At 36.0% G+C, this 25,705-nt stretch overlaps 1 protein-coding gene across 5 annotated transcripts in view; it reads right to left on the reverse strand.

Annotated features, from left to right (window-relative positions):
• LOC123535766 (ligand of Numb protein X 2-like) overlaps positions 1–25,705 on the reverse strand; it is a 104,771-nt gene that overhangs the window by 25,286 nt on the left and 53,780 nt on the right. For 4 of the 5 annotated variants that reach the window (XM_053528026.1, XM_053528028.1, XM_053528025.1 and 1 more), the window contains exon 4: positions 16,265–16,357. In XM_053528026.1, the coding sequence (XP_053384001.1) occupies positions 16,265–16,357 (93 nt within the window). Of the gene's footprint in view, positions 1–16,264; positions 16,358–19,286; positions 19,437–25,705 lie in introns of all 5 variants that reach the window. The other variant, XM_053528029.1, reaches the window with a different exon arrangement.

Consider the following 25,705-nt stretch of genomic DNA (forward strand, 5'->3'; position numbering starts at 1 on the left):
TTGACTTCTAAGCGTGGCCTTGACCTTGGAGCTAGGGGTCTGGGTCTTGCGCATGACAAATCGTCTCATTATGGTAAACATTTATGCAATCCCTTCATGGATAGCAGAGTTATGGACCAGGCAAGAAACAGACCCTGTTAACCTTTGACCTCTAAGTGTGACCTTGACCTTGGAGCTAGGGGTCTGGGTCTTGTGCATGACACTATTATGGTGAACATTTATGCAAAGTTATTTCAAAATCCCTTTATGGATGGCAGAGTTACAGCCTAGACAAGAATTCGGGGACACACACACAGACAGTGCAATTTTAATATGCCCACCTCATGGGGCATAAAAACAATGTTTGTGGGACACTTGAATCTCATGCTATCAAGCATTCATTCAGTATTCTGGGAAAATACATTGCAGGTTCATTTTTTCTCAACGAGTAGATTTTGCATGCATTTGGGTAATGTCTTAATCAATTGTAATCAATGGTCATATAAATGGTGTATAAACTGCTATAACAAATCTCAGATATGCAATATTCATTGAAGACTCATAAAATCCGCATTTTATTAAAACAGCTACTGAATTATTCATAACCTCATGGGAAAATAGAACATTTCTTTTTATAAAATCTGACATGCTATGCATCAGAATAATATGACCAGTGACCCCCGTGTTTCTTGAATTTTATTAAGAACCTATGAACTGATACCATATTTGTTTTATTTGACTATGCAGTTTGACTATTCAGTCACAGGTAAGTGTATTTTTTTTCAGTTTTGGTTTAGTGCCATTTTCAACAGTTATGTAATGGCAGGCAATTAATTTAACATGTATTCCATTATTCTGTGCAAGTATTAATTTGTTATCTCCATAAGTATAGGTGAAAATCTGACTTGTATATTAAAAGCACTCAGTGAACACAAGAAAGTGTAACTGAACACTTGTTAAAGTAACAAATCTATCTAAAGAGTATTTTGTAGTGTCCTAATGAATTTATAAACACCTAAAGATGTCTGCCTCCATCTTAAATATCTATTTAAAACTCTATTTCTAGTTATTTCTAAAATCAACCAGTTGTTGAACATTCCTTCTTCTTTAAAGAAGATAAAAGAAGTTACTAAGTAAGTAAATTATTCACTGTAGCATCATTTAGTGTAACACGGGAAGCAATTTGGATGTCAAATTTGGCACAAAATGAAGGATAAACCTATCAAAATGTAATGACTGGCAGTAAAACAGCCAGCCATACAGCTGAATGTCTTGCTAGTGTCAGGACACAGCAACTTTATGTCTGCAACAAATTATAGTCCTTTCTTCTAAAGCATTTTGTAGCTGGCATATTGATACTAAAACAGGTAATTACATTCTGTATTTATTGTGTAAGTAATTGCTCTTGTAAGGAACAAATAGCCTTTCTGACATCCCACTGTCTCACATTTGTTACCCAAGTCAAGACAGTATCGCTATATTAATGACAGCAAGGTTAATTCCTTAGGTGCCTAAACAGTTTCAAAATTGCACTTTCTGGTGATGTCCTGTTAGGGTCTAATCTTCCATTCCTGTTATAATTTTCGTAAGAGACTGTATTAATAGTTACAAATGTCTATTACTGATAATGCTTATTGTCTGATCCACCATTTCTGTAACAAAGTTTTTTACTTTTTAGATAGATGCAAGACAATACCATGCTTTTATAATTCTGAACATTATACATATACTAAAACCTTGAGTGGAGTGGTGGGGTGGAGTGGAGTGATGGAGTGGAGAATTTGGAGTTGAGTTTTTGAGTGAAAACAAGAGCTGTCTCCATAGGATGACACATGCCCCCGATGGCACTTTGAATGAATAGTTATGGCCGATGTTAGAGTTTAGGACCTTTGACCTACTGACCTGGGTCTTGCGCGCAACACGTCGTCTTACTGTGGTACACATTCACGCCCAATAATTTTAAAATCCATGCATGAATGACAAAGATATGGACCGGACACGCCCATCAATGCACTATCATGAAATATGACCTTTAACGTCTGTGACCTTGACCTTTGAGCTACGGACCTGGGTCTTGCGCGCGACACGTCGTCTTACTGTGGTACACATTCATGCCAAGTTATTTGAAAATCCATCCATTGATGACAAAGATATGGACCGGACACGAATGCACTATCATGAAAAATGACCTTTAACGTCTAAGTGTGACCTTGACCTTTGAGCTACGGACCTGGGTCTTGCACGAGACATGTCGTCTTACTGTGGTACACATTCATGCCAAGTTATTTGAAAATCCATCCATCAATGACAAAGATATGGACCGGACACGAAAATTGCGGACAGACTGACAGACCGACAGACAGTTCAAAAACTATATGCCTCCCTTCGGGGGCATAAAAACAAACATTTTTTTTTTGTTAGGTCTAACATTGACTTGCATCGACACAATTTAGGTCATATGGCGACTTTCCAGCTTTGGTGGCGGCGGAAGACCCCGTGCATTATTTTATCATGAGTGGGCACCTGGGTAGAACCACCGACCTTCTGTAAGCCAGCTGGATGGCTTCCTCACATGAAGAATTCAATACCCGTGTGAGGCTCAAAAACAGCTTGAATAATTTCATATGCATGTGTTAGCCTAAGGAAAATGGAACAAATCTGCTACATAAACAAGAGGGCCATGAAGGCCCTGTATCGCTCACCTGACCTATTGACCCAAATATCATCAAGATTAACATTCTGACCAAGTTTCATAAAGATATGGTCATAAATGTGATATCTAAAGTGTTAACTAGCTTTTTCTTTGATTTGACCCGGTGCCCTAGTTTTTGACCCCACATGACCCAGATTCGAACTTGACCTAAAGATCATCAAGATTAACATTCTGACCAGGTTTCATGAAGATACAGTCATAAATGTGGCCTCTAGAGTGTTAACAAGGTTTTCCTTTGATTTGACCTAGTGACCTAGTTTTTAACCCCACCTGACCCAGATTTGAACTTGACTTATAGATCATCAAGACTAACATTCTGACCAAGTTTCATTAAGATATGGTCATAAATGTGGCCTCTACATTGTTAACTAGCTTTTCCTTTGATTTGACCTGGTGACCTAATTTTGATCCTATATGACCCTGATTCAAACTGGACCTTGAGACCATCAAGATTAACATTCTGACCAAGAAGATATAATCATAAATGTCGCCCCTACAGTGTTAAAAAGCTTTTCCTTTGATTTCACCTGGTGACCTAGTTTTTGACCCCAGATAACCCAATATTAAATTCGTCCAAGATAAAGAACACAGTACAGGCCTATTAACTGCTAATAATTTCAACAGAGCTCCAGCCCATTCATTGCTAATCATTTTAACAGAGTGCAAGCCTATTCATTGCTAATCATTTTAACAGAGCTAATCCCATTCATTGCTAATCATTTCAACAGAGCTCAAGCCCATTCATTGCAAATCATTTCAACATAGTGCAGGCCCATTCATTGCCAACCATTTCAACAGAGTGCAAGCCCATTCATTGCCAACCATTTTAACAGAGTGCAAGCCTATTCATTGTTAATCATTTCAATAGAGCTCAAGTCCATTCATTGCTAATCATTTCAACAAAGCTCCAGCTCATTCATTGCCAATCATTTCAGCATAGTGCAGGCCCATTCATTGCCAACCATTTCAACAGAGCTCAAGCCCATTCATTGCTAATCATTTCAACAGAGCTCCAGCCCATTCATTGCCAATCATTTCAACAGAATGCATGCCTATTCATCGCTAATCATTTCAACAGAGCTCAAGCCTATTCACTGTTAATCATTTCAACAGAGCACAAGCCTCTTCATTGTTAACCATTTCAACAGAGCTCAAGCCCATTCATTGCCAGTCATTTCAACAGAGCTCCAGCCCATTCACTGCCAATCATTTCAATAGAGCGCATGCCTATTTATTGCTATTCATTTCAACAGAGCTCAAGCCCATTCATTGCCAATCATTTCAACAGAGCGCAAGTGAATTCATTGCCAATCATTTCAACAGAACTCAGGCCCACTCATTGCCAATCATATCAACAGACAAAAGCCCATTCATTGCCAATCATTTCAACAGAGCTCAAGCCCATTCATTGCCAATCATTTCAACAGAGCTCAAGCCCATTCATTGCCAATCATTTCAACAGAGTGCAAGCCAATTCATTGCTAATCATTTCATCAGAGCTCAAGCCCATTCATTGCCAATAATTTCAACATAGTGCAGGCCCATTCATTGCCAAATATTTCTACATAGTGCAGGCCTATTCATTGCCAATCATTAAAAATAGTGCAGGCCCATTCATTGCCAATCATTTCAACATAGTGCAGGCCCATTCATTGCCAATCATTTCAACAGAGCTCAAGCCCATTCATTGCCAATCATTTCAACAGAGCGCAAGCCAATTCATTGCTAATCATTTCAACAGAGTTAAAGCCCATTCATTGCCAATCATTTCAACATAGTGCAGGCCCATTCATTGCCAATCATTTTAACATAGTGCAGGCCTATTCATTGCCAATCATTAAAAATAGTGCAGGCCCATTCATTGCCAATCATTTCAACATAGTGCAGGCCCATTCATTGCCAATCATTTCAACAGAGCTCAAGCCCATTCCTTGCCAATAATTTCAACAGAGCGCAAACCAATTCATTGCTAATTATTTCAACAGAGCTCAAGCCCATTCATTGCCAATCATTTCAACATAGTGCATGTCTATTCATTGCCAATCATTTCAACATAGTGCAGACCCATTCATGGCAAATCATTTCAACAGAGCTCAAGCCCATTCATTGCCTATCATTTCAACAGAGCTCAAGCCCATTAATTGCCAATCATTTCAACATAGTGCAGGCCTATTCATTGCCAATCATTTCAACAGAGCTCAAGCCCATTCATTGCCTATCATTTCAACAGAGCTCATGCCCATTCAATGCCAATCATTTCAACATAGTGGAAAAGATTTCTGCAAAAACTACCGAAATAAGATCAACCCTGCAGAAGGATGGCAAAAATTTCTGCAATAACTACAAAAAGAAGAGGGCCATGAAGGCCCTGTATCTACAGTATCTGTACCCTGTATCTGACCTACTGACCTAAAGATCATCAAGATTAATTTCTGACCAAGTTTCATTAAGATATGGTCATATGTGGCCTCTGAAGTGTTAAACACTTTTCCTTTGATTTGACCCGGTGACCTAGATTTTGACCCCACATGACCCAGATTCGCACTTGACCTAAAGATCATCAAGATTAACATTCTGACTAAGTTTCATGAAGATACAGTCATAAATGTGGCCTCTAGAGTGTTAAAAAGCTTTTCCTTTGATTTGACCTAGTGACCTAGTTTTTGACCCCACCAGATCCAGATTTGAACCTGACCTATAGATCATCAAGATTAACATTCTGACCAAGTTTCATTAAAATATGGTCATAAATGTGGCCTCTGCAGTGTTAACTAGCTTTTCCTTTGATTTGACCTGGTGACCTAGTTTCTGATCCTACATGACCCAGATTCAAAAAGGACCTTGAGATCATTAAGATTTACATTCTGACCAAGTTTCATGAAGATACAGTCATAAATGTGGCCTCTACAGTAATAACAAGCTTTTCTTTTGATTTGACCTGGTGACCTAGTTTTTGACCTCAGATGACCCAATATTGAACTCGTCCAAGACTTTATTGAGGGTAACATTCTGACAGAGTTTCATTAAGATCAGGCCAAAATTGTGACCTCTCTGAGTGTTAACAAGCTTTTCCTTTGATTTGACCTGGTGACCTAGTTTTTGATCCCAGATGACCCAATATCGAAATCATCCAAGATTTTATTGAGGGTAACATTCTGACCAAGTTTCATTAAGATTGGGCCAAAATTGTGACCTCTAGAGAGTTAAAAAGCTTTTCCTTTGATTTGACATGGTGACCTAGTTTTTTACCAAAGATGACCCAATATCGAACTCGTCCAAGATTTTATTGAGGGTAACATTCTGACCAAGATTCATTAAGATTAGGCCAAAACAGTGACCTCTAGAGTGTTAACAGTCAAATTGTTGACAACGGACGGACGACTGATGACGGACACAGGGCTATCACAAAAGCTCACCTTGAGAACTTTGTGCTCAGGTGAGCTAATAAGATCAACATAATCTCCGCCTTTGACTTTTGCAATAATTATAAAGGTACCAGTTTATGGAAACATGTGTATATCTTTAAAACATCTGTAAGTTATAAGAACGCAAGATTAAAAATATTCTGATAACTTTTTAAAATGAAAGCTATTTTCAATTGCCTTGAAATCACTGAAATTGGAATTAAAAAAAAAAAAAGACATGCATGACAAAAAACAATCACAGCAAAAATACAATTGTTCACATTCTATTGCAAAATAAATCTTCAGGGCAATTTTTTATGAGCCAATTTATTTGAGAAAATGCTAACTTTTCTTGTTAATGTAAAATTTTGTTGAAAAATTTAAACGTAATATCAAAGTCGCTCGTACCTCTATTAAACACCTACAGAAAGTTCAAGCTGAAGACATTATAGTTACATGAGGCAAAAATTTAAATGTTTTTCTTAGATCTTGTACATGGGGTTGATTCATTTTATGATGTGAACATGTTTTAAAACAATATGAGAGTTCAATGCAACAGATATAATTAGTCTGGTACCAGTGAGCTTTTTTCAATCTGGGGGCTAGGGTGGCAGGGCTCTTCGAATGGGATATTTCCAGTTGTTTCGCCACTAAAGGTAATTTATATATGAAGTATTATAAAATATCAAACTTATTAAATATGTTCACTACAGTTATAATGATGCTTATCTATCAAGTGAACATTTCACTTGATCTGTTTCAAAGTAGAAACAAACTCTTGTACTCAGTAACCATACTTTATTAAATACAAAGTTAACTTGGCATCAAAACACTTATGAAATATTAGTATACAATTTGTGACCTTAAAACCCATGTATTATTCTTGAGTTTTCCATCCTCCCAAACCCAGCTTTTATTAAAACAAATTTTAAAGTAGAATTATATCCATAGGACATGGATGCAATATGTCCATCGATGCAACCTCTACGTGATGTTAGGACACTGAAGTTCAAGTCCTATTGTCCTGCTGATGTAAACTTAAATTCTGATGGCAATCCAAGGGGAAAGTTAGGTAAAATACATACTTTTTCGTGAAGTAAATGAGGTCTAAATTTCTCCCCGAAACTGACAAAATAAAACCCCACTGGGTACCCATTCACTGCAATTAATGGATTTAATAAGGAAGTTCCAGACTTGCTCCCGGTCATTGCTAATTTGCTGAAAATGAATAAATGAAGCAAAGGTTTTCCTCATCCTCACATTGTTAGTGGTAAAATACAATTAATGTAGAGCACTTTATAATGCTTTAGCAGCCTTGAAAGCTTACTGACATTATCAAAGTCTCCCATCAAAAACTTTGTTAAAGAAAGCACACAGTTATAACAGGGCTTTACATTATTAACTTATCCCATATACTTGTACTAGATTTGGACTTGGTGGACAACATCAAACATGGTATAGAAACACTTCTGTACTAGATTTGGACATGGTGGACAACATCAAACATGGTTAAGGAACATGCCTGTACTAGATTTGGACATGGTGGACAACATTAAACATGGTATAGGAACACACTTGTAACAGATTTGGACATGATGGACAACATCAAACATGGTTAAGGAACATGCCTGTTCTAGATTTGGACATGGTGGACATCAAACACGGTATAGGAACACACTTGTAACAGGACAACACCAAACATGGTATAGGAATATACTTATACTGGATCTGGACTTGGTGGACAACATCAAACATGGTACAGGATCACACTTGTACTAGATTTGGACTTGGTGGACAGCATCAAACATGGTATAGGAATATACTTATACTGGATCTGGACTTGGTGGACAACATGAAACATGGTATAGGAATGTACTTATACTGGATCTGGACTTGGTGGACAACATGAAACATGGTACAGGAACACACTTGTAACAGATTTGGACTTGGTGGACAGCATCAAACATGGTATAGGAATATACTTATACTGGATCTGGACTTGGTGGACAACATGAAACATGGTATAGGAATATACTTATACTGGATCTGGACTTGGTGGACAACATGAAACATGGTATAGGAATGTACTTATACTGGATCTGGACTTGGTGGACAGCATGAAACATGGTACAGGAACATACTTGTAACAGATTTGGACTTGGTGGACAGCATCAAACATGGTATAGGAATATACTTATACTGGATCTGGACTTGGTGGACAACATGAAACATGGTATAGGAATATACTTATACTGGATCTGGACTTGGTGGACAACATGAAACATGGTATAGGAATGTACTTATACTGGATCTGGACTTGGTGGACAACATGAAACATGGTACAGGATCACACTTGTACTAGATTTGGACTTGGTGGACAGCATCAAACATGGTATAGGAATATACTTATACTGGATCTGGACTTGGTGGACAACATCAAACATGGTATAGGAATGTACTTATACTGGATCTGGACTTGGTGGACAACATGAAACATGGTATAGGAATGTACTTATACTGGATCTGGACTTGGTGGACAACATGAAACATGGTATAGGAATGTACTTATACTGGATCTGGACTTGGTGGACAACATGAAACATGGTACAGGAACATACTTGTACTAGATTTGGACTTGGTGGACAACATCAAACATGGTATAGGAACACACTTGTAACAGATTTGGACATGGTGGACAACATCAAACATGGTATAGGAATATACTTATACTGGATCTGGACTTGGTGGACAACATCAAACATGGTATAGGAATGTACTTATACTGGATCTGGACTTGGTGGACAACATGAAACATGGTACAGGAACACACTTGTAACAGATTTGGACTTGGTGGACAGCATCAAACATGGTATAGGAATATACTTATACTGGATCTGGACTTGGTGGACAACATGAAACATGGTATAGGAATATACTTATACTGGATCTGGACTTGGTGGACAACATGAAACATGGTATAGGAATGTACTTATACTGGATCTGGACTTGGTGGACAGCATGAAACATGGTACAGGAACATACTTGTAACAGATTTGGACTTGGTGGACAGCATCAAACATGGTATAGGAATATACTTATACTGGATCTGGACTTGGTGGACAACATGAAACATGGTATAGGAATATACTTATACTGGATCTGGACTGGGTGGACAACATGAAACATGGTATAGGAATGTACTTATACTGGATCTGGACTTGGTGGACAACATGAAACATGGTACAGGATCACACTTGTACTAGATTTGGACTTGGTGGACAGCATCAAACATGGTATAGGAATATACTTATACTGGATCTGGACTTGGTGGACAACATGAAACATGGTATAGGAATGTACTTATACTGGATCTGGACTTGGTGGACAACATGAAACATGGTATAGGAATGTACTTATACTGGATCTGGACTTGGTGGACAACATGAAACATGGTATAGGAATGTACTTATACTGGATCTGGACTTGGTGGACAACATGAAACATGGTACAGGAACATACTTGTACTAGATTTGGACTTGGTGGACAACATCAAACACGGTATAGGAACACACTTGTAACAGATTTGGACATGGTGGACAACATCAAACATGGTATAGAAATATACTTATACTGGATCTGGACTTGGTGGACAACATCAAACATGGTATAGAAATATACTTATACTGGATCTGGACTTGGTGGACAACATCACACATGGTTAAAGAACATGCTTGTACTAGATTTGGACATGGTGGACAACATCAAACATGGTACAGGAACACACTTGTAACAGATTTGGACATGGTGGACAGCACCAAACATGGTATAGGAATATACTTATACTGGATCTGGACTTGGTGGACAACATCAAACATGGTACAGGAACACACTTGTACTAGATTTGGACTTGGTGGACAGCATCAAACATGGTACAGGAACACACTTGTACTAGATTTGGACTTGGTGAACAACATCAAACTTGGTATAGGAATATACTTATACTGGATCTGGACTTGGTGGACAACATCAAATGGTACAGGAACACACTTGCACTAGATTTGGACTTGGTGGACAACATCAAACATGGTACAGGAACACACTTGTACTAGATTTGGACTTGGTGGACAACATCAAACTTGGTATAGGAACACACTTTTATTAGATTTGGACTTGGTGGACAACACCAAACATAGTATAGAAGTATACTAATTCTGATTAGGGTGGACAACATCAATCATTGTAGAGGAATATACTTGTACAAGATTTGGACTTTCCCTGCCTTCAGACCCCAAAACTATTATAAAACACCAAAAATAAACAAGAGCTCGTAGAACACAAAAGGCCCCCTTGATGCATTCAGTAATTGCACAAGGATCAGAAATTATTTGGTCACTGTACACAAGACTTCTTCTGTTCTGGGTAATGTGTCCTTGACCTTTGACCTATTGACTTCAAAACTAATAGGGGTCATCTGCTGGTCATGACCAACCTCCCTATCAACTTTCATGATCCTAGGCCCAAGCATTCTCAAGTTATCATCTTGAAATGGTTTAACTGTTCTGGGTCACTGCGACCTTGACCTTTGGCCTACTGGCCTCAAAATCAATAGGTGTCATCTGCTGGTCATGACCAACATCCCTATGAACTTTCATGATCCTAGGCCCATGCATTCTTGAGTTATCATCCTGAAACTGTTTGACAGTTCCGGGTCACTGTGACCTTTACCTTTGACCTACTGACCTCAAAATCAATAGGGGTCATCTGCTGTTCATGACCAACCTCCCTATCAACTTTCATGATCCTAGGCTCAAGCATTTATGTGTTATCATCCAGAAACTGTTAAACTGTTCCAGGTCACTGTGACCTTGGCCTTTTACCTACTAATCTTAAAATCAATAGGGGTCATCTGCTGGTCATGCCCAACCTCTCTATCAAGTTTCATTATCCTAGGCCTAAGCATTCTTGAGTTATCATCCAGAAACTGGTTAACTGTTCTTGGTCACTGTGACCTTGACCTTTGACCTACTGAACTCAAAATCAACAAGGGTCATCTACTGGTCATGACCAACCTCCCTATCAACTTTCATGATCCTAGGCCCAAGAGTTCTTGAGTTAAAATCTGGAAACTGATTGGTCTGCATACCGACCATCCGACCTACTGACATCTGCAAAACAATATACCCCTCCTTCTTCGAAGGGGGGCATAAATATCCATACCCAAAAGAGCTATACAGGCAAATTCTGACAATCGAAACAATGACTGGGACAAATCCTATATAGATCCCAGGCTCATTTCATATATCACCTCCTCAGCAAAAGATTGAGCAGTTTTCACCAAATTTGACACATTAAATGGAAACTTGTTTACCAGGGGACTAATAAAGAAGCAAACAACAAAATATATCATATAAAAGGGTACTAAATTGCTTAACAAGAATTCATCCAGAGTTTTAAATAGACATTAAGAAGAACTGATGGAAAATTAATTTACTTACAGGTTTTGGTTTTGCATGCAGTCTGATCTACGCAGCATCAAGGGATTTTACAAGCATATATCTGGAAATTCTATATTATGAATTATTCACAGAGCAATAAGGCATGGGGGAAAACTGAATTATGCTAACTGTATTGTTGACTGTTGCTATTCTAATAATAATAATGAACTGTCATATGGTACTTTTCCTGATAATTTTTTTCTGTTCAAACAATTATCTGATATATTAAAAGATGTTGTATGCATTGGGCCAAATAGGGCAAGAAAATACATAAAAAGTGTTCTTTAAAACTCTTGTAATACTAACAGGATTTGAAACTGCTGAAATACATCAGAGTGACCCTCATATTAAATCTGTACTGTGCTGTTAACTATAATCACTGCTTCATTTACTCATTTTCAACAAATAAGCATTGGCCAGCAGCAAGTCTGGAACACTGGCGCCAGATCAGAAAGAAAATGCCTCTGTACATGTTATACCCTACCCCTAGGTATTCTATAAGAACCATGGTCGTGAACGGGAAAATATACTAACCCGTTTCAATCGCGCATTTCATACCTAAAACACGCAGTGCGGTAAATGTGTACTATGGATATCAAACAAGTGGTAATTTATCTTCCATTGTGTACCGGTCACTTTTTTGAATACCTCTTATCTTAGAAAAACAACGCGTAGTTTATAGTAATTTCAACATTACACAAAAAACTTGCTTGAACTTCCCTGGTGAAGTTCCGTTCTAGATTACAAAACCATTCTGATTGGCTGTTGTAAAAATGTATGTCAATCGTCATTTTACTACACGTGTTCGCTAAAATGTGAAAATGCAGCAAAATGTGCAAAATGAATAAAATATACAGAACAGATGCAGACCAATGTACGATTTCAAATTAAAGATCATATACAAGATGAATTTCATTCAACATTTCGAGTTTTAGTGTAAAATTGTGATTTTTTTAAAATCTGTTTTTGTTTGTTTACGTTTCGCCAAACATGTGCGCACTGCCGTGACCTCTAGACCGGATGTTCATTAGGGAAGTTCAAGCAAGTTTTTTCTGTAACGTTGACGAAAGCATACAATATGTGGATAATCTCAGTAATATGGAATATTGAGACAATGTGACTGGTGCACGATGGAAGATAGATTATCGCTTGTTCAATATACTAGGTACCCATTCACCGAACTGCGCGTTTAAGTTGAGAAATGTACGATTGAAACGGGTTAGTGCACTTTTCCGTTCATGACCATGGTTCTTATAGAATACCTAGGGGTAGGGTATAACATGTACAGAGGCATTTTCTTTCTGATCTGGCGCCAGTGGTCTGGAACTTCCTAATTAAATCTGTTTCACTGAATGGTTACCAGCCAGACTAACTCAATCTGTTACACTGATCTCTCATATGTTGTTTTCAAACATGGTGCTGTATTAGTCTTAGCACCAGATAACATCCATCAGCCTCCTGCATAATATATAAATTATGACCAAAGTGTTGACACTAAGGAAAGGAGAGTTTTCAAGAAGAAAATCCCCTTAAAACAAGAAATGGAAGTAAAACAGCTACATTGCCCTGTGATTTCAGGGTATTTTTCAGGTATTTTTTAAATTTTTACCTGAAAATAATTACAATTGTACATTATATAACATTTTCCTAAACCTTTTTGTAAAGGAGTTTTCAAATGTTTGTAAATGAACAGGAGTAAAAGAATGATTTCTGTACAAGGGAAATAATCAACCTTCAAGTGATCTGGTGTATATGAAACATTGGACCCTGTCAACAGACTATGCACATTAGTTTACATTCTGTACCTTCTTACTCACTGACTGAAAGAATATCATATTCTAACAGTGTTAGGCAAATTCTGACAATCTAATCCCAGACTTCAGGATAAATCCTATAAAGATTCCAGACTCATTTCATATATCACCTCCTCAGTTAAAGATTGAGCAGTTTTCACCAAATTTGACACAATAAACAGAAACATCAATTCATCTGGGGACCAATAAAGAAGCAAAACAACAAAATATATCATATAAAAGTAGACTTAATTGCTTAACAAGAATTGGTCCAGAGTTTTAAACAGACATTAAGAAGAATTGATGGAAAATTAATTTACTTATAGATTTTGGTTTTGCATGCAGTCAGATCTACAATTAGCATCATGGGATTTCTTATGAGGCTTATCTGGAAATTGTAAATTATTCACATAGCAGCTATAAGGCATTGGGGGAGAATTTGAATTAACTGAACTGTTGACTCTGGCTATTCTGATAATTATACTGATCTGTCATATCATACTTTTCCTGACATTTCTGTTTTTGTTTAAACAATAATATCTAGCATTAAGCGAACTAAAACAAATAGGTATTCTTATTCACTTATTTACTAAATCATTCCATCAATTTGTTTTAAAGAATGACTGATAATCAGTTAATTTTATATGAAAGTCATCCTCAAGCCTTTCATGATGCTGAAAGAATTTTTAAAATCGGACCACTGTTGATAAAGATATGGCTGTTTGAAATTTAAGAACATGACTGATCATGGAGGCAGCCATTTTAGTGTGTTTATGATGTCATTAACACGCTGCTGAATATTTTGTTTAACAAATAACCTTTTAAACAGTTTAATTTCATATATTTCTTGAGTATAAGATGTAAAACATGGTAATTTCTTTTATTACAGCTGGAAAAAGTAGAGAAATTATTTTACAGAAATAAGTAAATACAGTTCAAATATGTATCTAGAAATTTGACAAATCCGCCATAATGTTCGTTATTGCCATGGAAACAAACTGGCCGCCATTTTGATCAAATATTTAAAAGTAATTTATAATGTGGTGTATTTTTACTATCTATAAATTAAAATTACCTTCCATGGAAATGCAAATATTTATATCTTTTATCTATGATTTCAGACTATGCATGGATGATAGTTATTGATTTCGTGGTATTTCCCATTGAAATCTTCGAAAGTATGCCGAGTTTAACAATTTTCACTACTTCTGAATACCAAAAACAGAATTATTTGACCACGTACAAGCAGAAAAAAATTTCTATAAAGAAATTTAGTTGTCCTGTGGAAAGCAGCTTTGTGACAAGAGCTGGTTTTCAGACAAGTTTGACTGTTGTCCGTTCCTCTCTGGATGAACACGTTAGTGCAGTTCTTTTTATCACTTAGTAAATAAAAGCTGGCTGCCAATTTTGTATCTTCTTTAAATGTTCACAACAATCTCATTTGTGGGGTAAATTCTGAAAGTTCTTTTGCAACACCGCATTGTTAAAGATGATTCTATCAAAATATATAAAATGCAGGTTTGAACAAAAATTCCTTTAATTGTAACTCTTCTAATACAACATACTGTAATTGTTAAGTGCCTGTATGTCTCAAGTGTATAATACTGTGCATAGTCACTGCAGTTCTAATATAAGATAATTAAGAAAATCATTTTATGCCAAACAAAATGGGAGTTCCTACAAATTACAACTAAATTAGAGATGTCACAAATTTCAGCTGGAGGTACATTGCCAGTTGTATCAAATGTACTAAAACTAAGAAATTTCAACTGAAATGTGCAATTAACTCTAATTTACAGCTTAATCTCTCTCCTTTAGCAAAGCATAGACTTCTATGAAATTTCATTAAAATCCCACCAGTAGTTTACTAGAAGCCTGGACAAACTTTGTTCAAAAATGACTTTTGAGGGTGCTATAATTGAATCACTAGTCAATCAACTATAAATTGTTTAAAAATTTGAAAAACTATTAACCTTGGTACTTAAACTTTCTATAAAATTTGGTGGAAATCCAGCAAGTACTAATTCAGAATTCCTCTTTCAAGCATATCAAGCTTGAGATTTCACTGTCAAAACTCATTCAACAGAGAAAACAGAAAAATATGTTCAATTAGGTTTGGTACTGATCAATTATTAAAGTTTAATTCAAATTTCCATCAGTAGGAGAAATAGCTCAGACAAATAAGGACTGTAACCCTGTCAAAATCGTTCAACTAGTAAATGCAAAACAAACTGGTGATGAATCTTCCTACAGTTTGACTGAAATCCGATTTGTAGTTTTAAAGGAGTACCGGGTAATCTGGACAAAGTTTTATGACAGACTGAGGACACAGAGACAGACATGACAAAATCAATACAACTCCAAACCTATGGGGAAACAGAAATGGGGAAACATTATACCCTTTATGGGGAGGGTACTCCATCAATTCTTTGCCAACAATATGCAAAACTAGCTCTGATTCAGAACCTCTCTACACAACTGAAAGGGGGGCCCTCCATGGACGAGTGGTTAAGGTCGCTGACTTCAAATCACTTGCCTCTCATCGATGTGGGTTCGAGCCTCACTCTGACTTATGGAAGGTCGGTTGTTCTACCCAGGTGCCCGCTCGTGATGAAATCATACACGGACGGGCACCTAGGGTCTTCCTCCATCAACAAAAGCTGGAAAGTCGCCATATGACCTATAATTGTGTCGTTGCGACGTTAAACCCAACAAAACAAAATAAATAAACACAACTGAAAACAAAGACAAAATTTTGTGACAGATCCACAAGACAAAATCAATATATCTCCCCAGAAACAGGAAGACAAATTTTTTTCTTGATTGACATAAGCATCGAACTCAAAACCTGGCAGTTTTGTTCATACAAGGCATATTTACCTGTGTGTAAGGTGGGCATCCAGCTCAGAACGTGGCAGCACCTCCTCACAGTAGTCAACATTGGGACACACTACCAGTAATTTGTCCAATAACCTGAAATTACATCAACAATAACAGAGTAATTACAGAGATAACAATTACAACTTTCTGTGAAATTTGTTTTCTTTTATTTGGTTTTATCACCAATTTAGAAAATTTATAGTTCTAAATTGTTCTCATTTTCTTAAAATTCAGTCAATAATTCAACAAAGTTATATTTTTTGGGGGGAAAAGAGAAAAGCTGCCTGAATCTTCCGTAAGGAAAAAAACATACCAAGGTTCTTCTGTAAACTGGATTACATTCAGGATAATTTGATTTTCATTATTGTTTTCAGATGTGTTATAACCATCATCATACAATGCTTTCCTGGCAAATTTTGAACTTCAAATATGGCTGATAAAACTGTAACGTTTTCTTCAGGGTACTGTCCCTTAAACATTATTCTGCATAGCAATAATTGTTTGTCCTTCATTTTCCATTCAAAACACAAAATGTTAATAGGTTGGCTTGATCCATACAACATCTGACTGTCCTGATCAGGTTGGTACACAAAAATGTGGAGTGATTTTTCAATCGCGCTATTCAGAATGTCCTGCAGGTGTACCAAACTGAAGTACACTCACATACCCTGACTGTAATAAGTACAAATTGGACAAAATTGGTTTACTGAAAAACATAATTAAAGTATGACATTCTGATGACAGTTTAAAAGATTAAGATTTTTTGTTGACTCATTGTATATTTTATTGTCTTTCTCTGACTCTAACTTTTGGAAACACAAAGAAAACTAGATGGACACTTATGTCGAAATGTCCTGTAATTATATGTTACTTGTAGACAGAACTCTGATCTTGCAGAGTGAAATCCCAAACAACACCTCAGGTACCAAACTTCACATGCTGAACATTCTGATGTAGTTTCATGACTCTAGGGTAAGATAACTTTTGAGCTATAATGTAACACAAACTTTAAAGCCCTTTATGCGCTAGGTCTGGTCTGGATAAATGTAAAATCCAGGCACATGCTGTACAACAATCCTTATAATGCTTTATGACTCTAGGCCAAACACTTTTTGAGATATGTTAGACATATATGCACTTGTTTTACTGTCAAGGGCCAGAACTCTGGTCTTACTGAGTGAAATCCCAAAGAAAACCCAAGTTCACAACTTCACAAGCTAAATAACAATCCTATGCCATTTTATGACTCTAGGTCAAATACTTTTTGAGGTAAACAAAACACAAATTTGGACAGATGGACAGACATACCAACAAGAGTAAATCTAGTTTCTTAAAATTTTGGATGGCACAACCAAAATTCTGACCTAATAGGAATTAAACTCTGTACCACTGAGCACTACTGCTGATAAAATGTACAGCTGCAGTACTTTATTTGGTCTCTGGAGTCTTATGGCTTGATAGATTTATCCATAAATGGCTTTCTTACATAAATAAGGCTCTCAACTCAACAGGATTAGGTGCCTATTTGACCGTCTGCTGATCTGAACTGTAAGTGGATGTCCGGAGCATTATTTGCATTTTCTTCAAATTACTATTATGGAATAACACCCTGCTTCCAATAAATTGCACAAAAAGCTCTCACACATAATCTTGTAAAGTAATTCTAAATGAGATCTGCCGCAGACAAAAATTTGAGAGTCCATTTAATGAAAGTCAAATGGAGAAAAACAAGAATTTTTCAGAACAAGAGCTGTCAATAAGACATAGTGCTCCACTATTTGACAGCTTCTTAGCTGAACAATGGCTATAACTTGGCAACACTTATTGGCTGTAACTTGGCAACACTTATTGGCTGTAACTTGGCAACACTTATGTAACAGAGTTATTTAATTTCAATTTACGAAAAAATTGAATTTTATTGTGGTATTATGAACATAACTTGCATGCAAGACTTTAACTAATCAAATTTCCTAAGTTGAAAAAAGGTCATAAATTGAATTAAATTCAAACAAGAGTTATCTAACTTGGCTAAATCTGTAGCTCTGATGACTTGGTAGAATTGTGTGAAGTTTCAATCCAAAATATATTTTTGTTACTGCAGCACAGCTGGATATATATTGCACACAAAGCTTAATTAGCTAATATCTGAACTTTCTAAGATGAAAAAGGGCCATAATATATAACAAATTCAACCAAAAGTTACCTTACTTGGTCTTGTCACTAGATCTGATTACTGGGAAACATTGAGTGACAAGTTTCAATCAAATATATAAAGTTGTTATTGAGTTACAGTTTAACAGCACATGCAAAACTTTAACAAAAATTCCAAGTTGAGAAGGGCCAATAATTTGAATTAATTTCATCCAAGAATTATCTAACTTGGTTATTTCAATAGGTTTGAGGAGGCCTTGTGTAAAGAACCAAACCAATACATGCAATGGTTACTAAGATATGAATTTGCAAGCAAAACTTTAGCCAAGGTGTGACAATGCCGATGCCTACACCCCGGTGAGAAGACTTAATATAAGCTCTCATTATTTGACTGAATAGTTTAGTGGCCTGAACTTTGTTCTTGAATAGTAAAATCTCAAACAAAACCACAAATGCACAACTTTACATACTGAATAATACTCCAGAAAGGTTTCACCACTCTAGGTTAAATACCATTTGAGATACCTGCAAAACAAAAATCCTTAGGCCTAAGTCAAGGGCCATAACCCTGGTCTGGCTGAGTGAAACTCGAAACAAAACCCAAGGTGCAGAAGTTCACACACAGAATAACAAATATATATTGTTTCATGGTCGACCCTTGATCAAATACTTTTTGAATAATGCGTGGAACAAATTAAGACAGAGATGACATACAGACATCTAGACAAACGTATTGACATAAAAAAATCTAAGTACACCAACACTCTCCAACCTCATAAAATGTGTGGTAGGGGAAAGGTGGGGAGTGGGGGGGGGGGTGCAAAAACTAAGAACCTTCATTTAGATGTTCAAAAATGTTTTGTATACTTACTTTGAAGGACATAAAAGTAAAGATCCTTCATCACTTTCACTTCTTTGCATTGTTACTTTGTATTACTTCACAGGAAGCAGTAAACATGTGATATACAACATTTCTTCAACTGGTCTCAAATGATCCTTCACATTTCATTACTTCATATCACTATATAGGAAGTAAGCAAGTCAAAATGTTACACTATTTCTGAATTCACATTTTGCTGTTTCTTTTAATTAAAACATAATATTGTTCTATTTTATTCCATTGTCATTTGTGTCTACATTACTATCCATGTGTACTTGAATTACAACCTGGTCCTTGACCAACACTTTATTAATTCTGTGGTTGTATTTTTTTATAATTTTTTTTAATCATAGTTTCATTTCCTCATTTTAAGGACATTCACATTTTAAGCAATCTTTAATGATATCACAACAGTATAATCTGGAATATAAGATGTGATTCTGAGTCATAGACATACCATCTTAACATTCTTAAAAAACACTTAAAAATATCGTAATCGTACGTATAATTATGTCGCACCTTTTTTACCGAGATTCTGGTCAGGAATGACCGATGTGACCTAAACATGGGTGCAGGACAAGACATATTCATCATGAAGTTTTTAGCAAAACCTGTGTAAAACTTTTCCTAAGTTGGTGTTTTCACATATTTTGCAAGTACATTAAACCAACAGTAATTACAAGTTGCCGCACATACACATAGTCGATAATTAGGAGATTTCTGAGAAGGTGATGAGATCGAAAAGGTGTTGAGAAGTTTGAGATAGTTTGGATAAAACTTTAAATACCTGTGTTTTTGATAGCATCTCTGATGCTACTATAATGAAACTGTCAATTTAGTGACCTCATCTCGCAATTTTTAATAAGTCATTTTCACAACTTTGTTAAAATTACAGGTGCCACAACAATGGCTAACTGATGCCGGGAAAATTGCATTTTCTTACAAATTTACGTGTTTTTGAGATTCCTTTTTTTCTGCGACAAATATACAGGTATAAGCATTTTTGCAGAAATCTGTAGATATTTTTTCACTGCGTCTTATACACGAATGCGACCTATACTCATACCATTACTTTATTTTCTCCCTGCACCCTGAGACTCCACTTCTTTAAAATCACATTTTTCAAGGTTTCTTCCATCAAAGACTGTTTTCTTTACTATAAAGCTTTATATAAAATCTTTTAAGCTTTTTTCAATTCTTAAAACTGTTATTCCTGGAAATTTTGTATTACTCCTTATAGTTATTTCTATGTAAAAATTGAACTAAATCACCCGGCTGTACATATTCCAGAGTAACTGTGGAAAAATTGCGGACAAATGCAAATCACCCGGCTGTACATATTCCAGAGTAAATGTGGAAAAATTGCGGACAAATGCAAAACTTCCATGGAAAGTAGGTAGTTTCCATGGAATAGTTTGGAAAAGTCACCTGTTATATAACATGTCCAGAGTGATTGCAAATGTTTTCCACGGACATCTCTGGAAATTACTCTGGACATCTATCAAAATGTTCATGGAATATTCACTGACACTACGGAAATGTAGCACTTTGAAACAATTCTGGTCATTTAACTCTGGAAAATAACTCTGTCATTTTCTAAGGGATTTTAAACACATCAGAAAACAATTAGCATAAGACTGGGAATACCATGTGATCAAGCTCAGCCAATTAGATGAACTGATCTTACAGAGGAATTTTCAAAATGTGTAACTGGAAGTCTGATGTTAACAAGTTGTGTAAAATTAGTGAAACTTTATAATGTGAGGTAATTCAGTTCAAAGTTAATATTGAGGATTCTAGAAATTGCTCAGGTATGTTTGTTTACATAATTGACCAATGAAACAATACATACATTTGTAATTATTCTAATTAACACATGCATTGTACATCAGTCATTATATAGCATAAAACAATGAATGCTAAAGTATAACCAAAGGCTTCACAAAGATTTTATAAGTCATGCATATATACGAAAACAAATATCTTTAGGTACTTTCTTTGAACGATTTCATCATTATTTAAGTGTAACTAATCTTTGTTCGAAACTATGTATATGCTTAAAAAATATTCTAATCAGTCACCTTTAACTGGCAAAGATTCATTTTCCTTGTTCATATATATCATATAGTGTTTGAAACTGCAAAAGTGATCACATGCAATAAAATCATATTGCTTGTACTTAAGTGTTATTGCTCACTATACATGTACTGCAAAAAAGTCTATAAATCACATTTATTGCTACTGAATAATACTGTCAGCAGAACTTCCTGGACGACTGCGGAATCACTCCGGAAAATTGTTCACAGACGTCCGTGGAATTACTCTGGAAAATTGTCCATGGAAAGTTCTGCGGAAAGCCCTGGACACTTTTCCACAGTTTTCCGCAGTATTCCATATCAAGCTCCGGAAAGTTTGTCCGATTACTCCGGAGTCCGGACTTCCATGGAAATTCAAAAACATTCCATGGAAACTTCAGGAATTTTGACAGCCGGGCTGAGTGTACGATCCTTCATATTATAGCCAAAATATTTCAAGAAAATTACTGAAATATATAACAACCCTCATACCCCCTAACACCGGTATATTAGCAGAACTCTGTTGTAAAATAACACTAGATTCCAGTATGAAGCAAAAATATACCCAGGTACAAGTACCAGAATAAACTAACATTAAAACTGTAGCAGTAATCAGTAATTTACTTATATAATTATTGCAACAGTTTCTGAAACTGTAATTCAAAAGCTAAATGTATCCTTCAATCCTTAATAAACCCAGATTCCATATGAAGCAAAAATATACCCAGGTACAAGTACCAGTATAAACTAGAACTGTAGCAGTATTAGGTAATTTACTTAAAATATTATAACTGAAACAGCATACTTTAGATGCTAAATATGTCCTTAAACCCTTAATACATCTTAATCGTAAAAAGCAACGTTACTGTACAGCGGTACTTCCTATTGTGGAGTGTTTTAACACCAACAGAGACTCATACATTTATTATGTAATACATAGATCATCATTATAAGACCTTTTATCCCAGATCTGTAAGTAGAATTTATCATGTAATTCACCTAAACCACATGAAAGTTTTCCGAGAAAATGTCACATTGGTACAAATTTTCTACACCAGTAAATCTGCATTTCTGTTTGTTTATAGATTGCCAGGAATCATTAATGCAAGCAGAATATATCCAATACCAGCCTCTCCATGCATGCATGATTCTACCTTGAAAACTTCAATATTGATGAAATGTTAATTAACCACCTTTAAGCAGTTATGTGATTTCAATGGATTTTCTGTAATAAACTGCTCTGACAAATTCAATATGATAAAATTCAGCATTAATTTCAACACACTTTTTGTCACGACTTCATAATTATTAACTGTTAGCCTGCTGGCGGCAAGTGATTCTGCCTTTGCGACCAGTGCAGACCAAGATCAGCCTGCACATCTGTGCAGTCTGATCATGGTCTGCACTGTTTGCTATTCAGTCAGTAAATTTTCAGTGAACACCCCTTTCAATAATAAGTGGTACTGCCCCCATTGAATAATGGACCAGTCCATTTTAGAAATTTAGCAGGGTAAGGGTTAAGGAAATAAACTAATGTATCACTTCTTCACTAATGTATTTTCTTATCAACATTAGATCAGTTCTGCAAACCTGTATTAACTGCCACTGCAACCCTAGGTGTGATGCAAGAGTATTGCCATAACTTGCATTTAATGGGAAGTAACTCTGACCACTGCAACTGGATCAAAGGAAAACAATTTAAAGTAAACTTAAGATAGTATAGATCTGCATGTTTGAATATTGTCTGCAGTGAAAAATTTGATCAAACCCTCATCTTTTAAAATTTCAGGGCATACTTGGCAATTCTGGTTAAAGTAAAAAGAAGATATATATGGCCATTTGCTTGATTTTTCACTACTGCTACACTGATCTTAAGCAAGTTTTCATTCTGGCAGTCTATGTGAAAAATCACATTTTCGAGACAATTTTTTAAAATTTTAATGAAACTAAAAGTCGTAGATAAACACATTTTCTATTATTCAGTCACATAAGATATATATAGGTCTTTGTGTAAACTTTAGAGATGTATGACTATGCTTCAAGAAATTATGAATTTTATCATTATGTCGCAAAATACCAAAGAATACAAAGCAGAGCAGTAAAGCCAACTTTAATATTAACATAGTCAGAACCAACCAAACCTTGCTAAAATTATACACCTGAAGAAGCATGACTTGATTAAAACAACGATTCAGAAACAACAAACATGCACCCTGAACTTGTCAATTCGAAGCAATTCACAATGAAAACTTTCTATAAATATCACCGATTTTATTTCCTTTCAATGTAACCATAATTTCTATATCCTCAATAGCATTTGAAACATTCACACCTATATTCCAGTCTTATATACAGGTAAAACAATAGTTGTCAAACATTATTCACACCATTTTATGACAAGCCACTGCAACAGCTGTTGAGGAAAAATTGAATATTGGGGAGACACTGTGCATGGTGCTTTTCTACAGTATGGCTGTATTGCTAACATTGGTTTTTGCCCGAATACAGACACTAGCTGTATTGGGAGTTCAAAAAAGATGTATCTAATTAATAGTCAATTCTATCAATTACTTAATTCTGTTAATGCTATCTTAATAGCCCTGTCATCATTCCTAAAGTAATGACACAACTGAGAAAAAGCAATACTGGTCTATCTTCTCCTACATTGACTAGCAGATAGATCAGTTTTACTTTCATCTCCAATGTAAAGATCTACTTCTGCCATTCTGCATGCACATTCATCAGCATTAAGCAAGAAAAAGGCAGTCTGAAAGACAGCTACATCCCCCACCACTGTTATGGGTAGTGAAAAGGTGGAAGGTATTGGGCAGAAGTACTGACGCTGTTAAGTATATTTTATAGTCCATGTATGACAACATCAATGAATTTGAAAATCCTTCATGGGGTTAAGGAGATACAGAGCGGAAACAAAATGGAAGGCTCAAAACCTTTGACCTTGAATTGTGACCTTGACCTTGAGCCAACATGGCTGACTCATCAGTTCTGCACATTGTCTTGATGAGATGACCATTTGACCCAAGTTTCATGAAAATCCTTCAAGGGGTTTAGGAGATACAGAGCTCAAACCTTTGACCTTGAGTTGTGACCTTGACCTTGAGCCGACATGGCTGACTCATGAGTTCTGCACTTCGTCTTAATGAGGTGATCATTTGATCCAAGTTTCATGAAATCCTTCAAGGGGTTTAGGTGATACAAAGCAGACACAAAATGGAAGGCTCAAACCTTTGACCTTGAGTTGTGACCTTGACCTTGAGCTGACTCATGAGTTCTGCACATCGTCTTGATGAGGTGATCATTTGACCCAAGATTCATGAAAATCCCTCAAGGGGTTTAGGAGATACAGAGCAGATACAAAATGTTACGGATGGACAGAAGGAGGGACAGATGGAAGACGGAAGGAAGGGGATTAAAAATATTGAAGGAAATGTTATTGAAACATTTTCTGGGTGCATTGTGGGCAGTAATTTTGTAAGAGCTACTGGACCTGCTATGTGAACTTGATTTATAATCCTTACAACTTGTTTTGAAGTTTCATTGAAATATCTTCATTAGTTTCAGAGATGTTCAGTTTGGCCACATTTTATAAGTAAAAATTGTCAAAATAAAAGGTAAATATATATTGGAATTTGATGAAACTTACATTTTGATATTAAATGTTTGTGTGGAATTTCAGTTAAATGCTGCTGATGATGATGGGCAGGTTTCATAACTATTTAAAGAAATGTCAACTCTGGAAAGTTCAAATGGGAGGTAATATTGTCAAATCAAAACAAGTCAGGTGTTATGGGGCATGGTATGTTTGCAGAAAACAGAATAAAAGTTTTCTTTACAGTTTCAACATGAAATAAATATGGGTTCCAGAGATGGGACGGGACAGGGCACGGATGAATGGGACAGGGCGGATGGTTCAAAGTGTTACTAATTTTTATAGCCCAACAAAGTTTGGTTGGAGTATAACTAGTCAGGATAGGTTATCGGCTGCAACTAAAAGATCACAACAGAATCGAGATTTTCATCAAATCTTAAAACTAAGACATTCGAGCAATAACTTGAACTAATGTACATTTTCCTCCAGAATTATCTTAAAGGAAACAAGAAAATTATTGCCATTAAAAAAATTTCTCTTACATCCCATCATGCAGTTGTCAAGAGCAGAATTGCCAATTAGTCTGCAGACTGACAAACAAATGACAGCTATGATTTATACTTGACTAACAAATGTAAGGTTTAAATTAAGTATTATTCAGACAATATCATTAAGAAATTCAGTTTTTGGGATACAAGTAACATTACTGAGCAGATGCGGGGTGTCTA

The sequence above is a fragment of the Mercenaria mercenaria genome, chromosome 17 (assembly GCF_021730395.1).
Source record: "Mercenaria mercenaria strain notata chromosome 17, MADL_Memer_1, whole genome shotgun sequence".
Taxonomy (NCBI): Eukaryota; Metazoa; Mollusca; class Bivalvia; order Venerida; family Veneridae; genus Mercenaria; species Mercenaria mercenaria.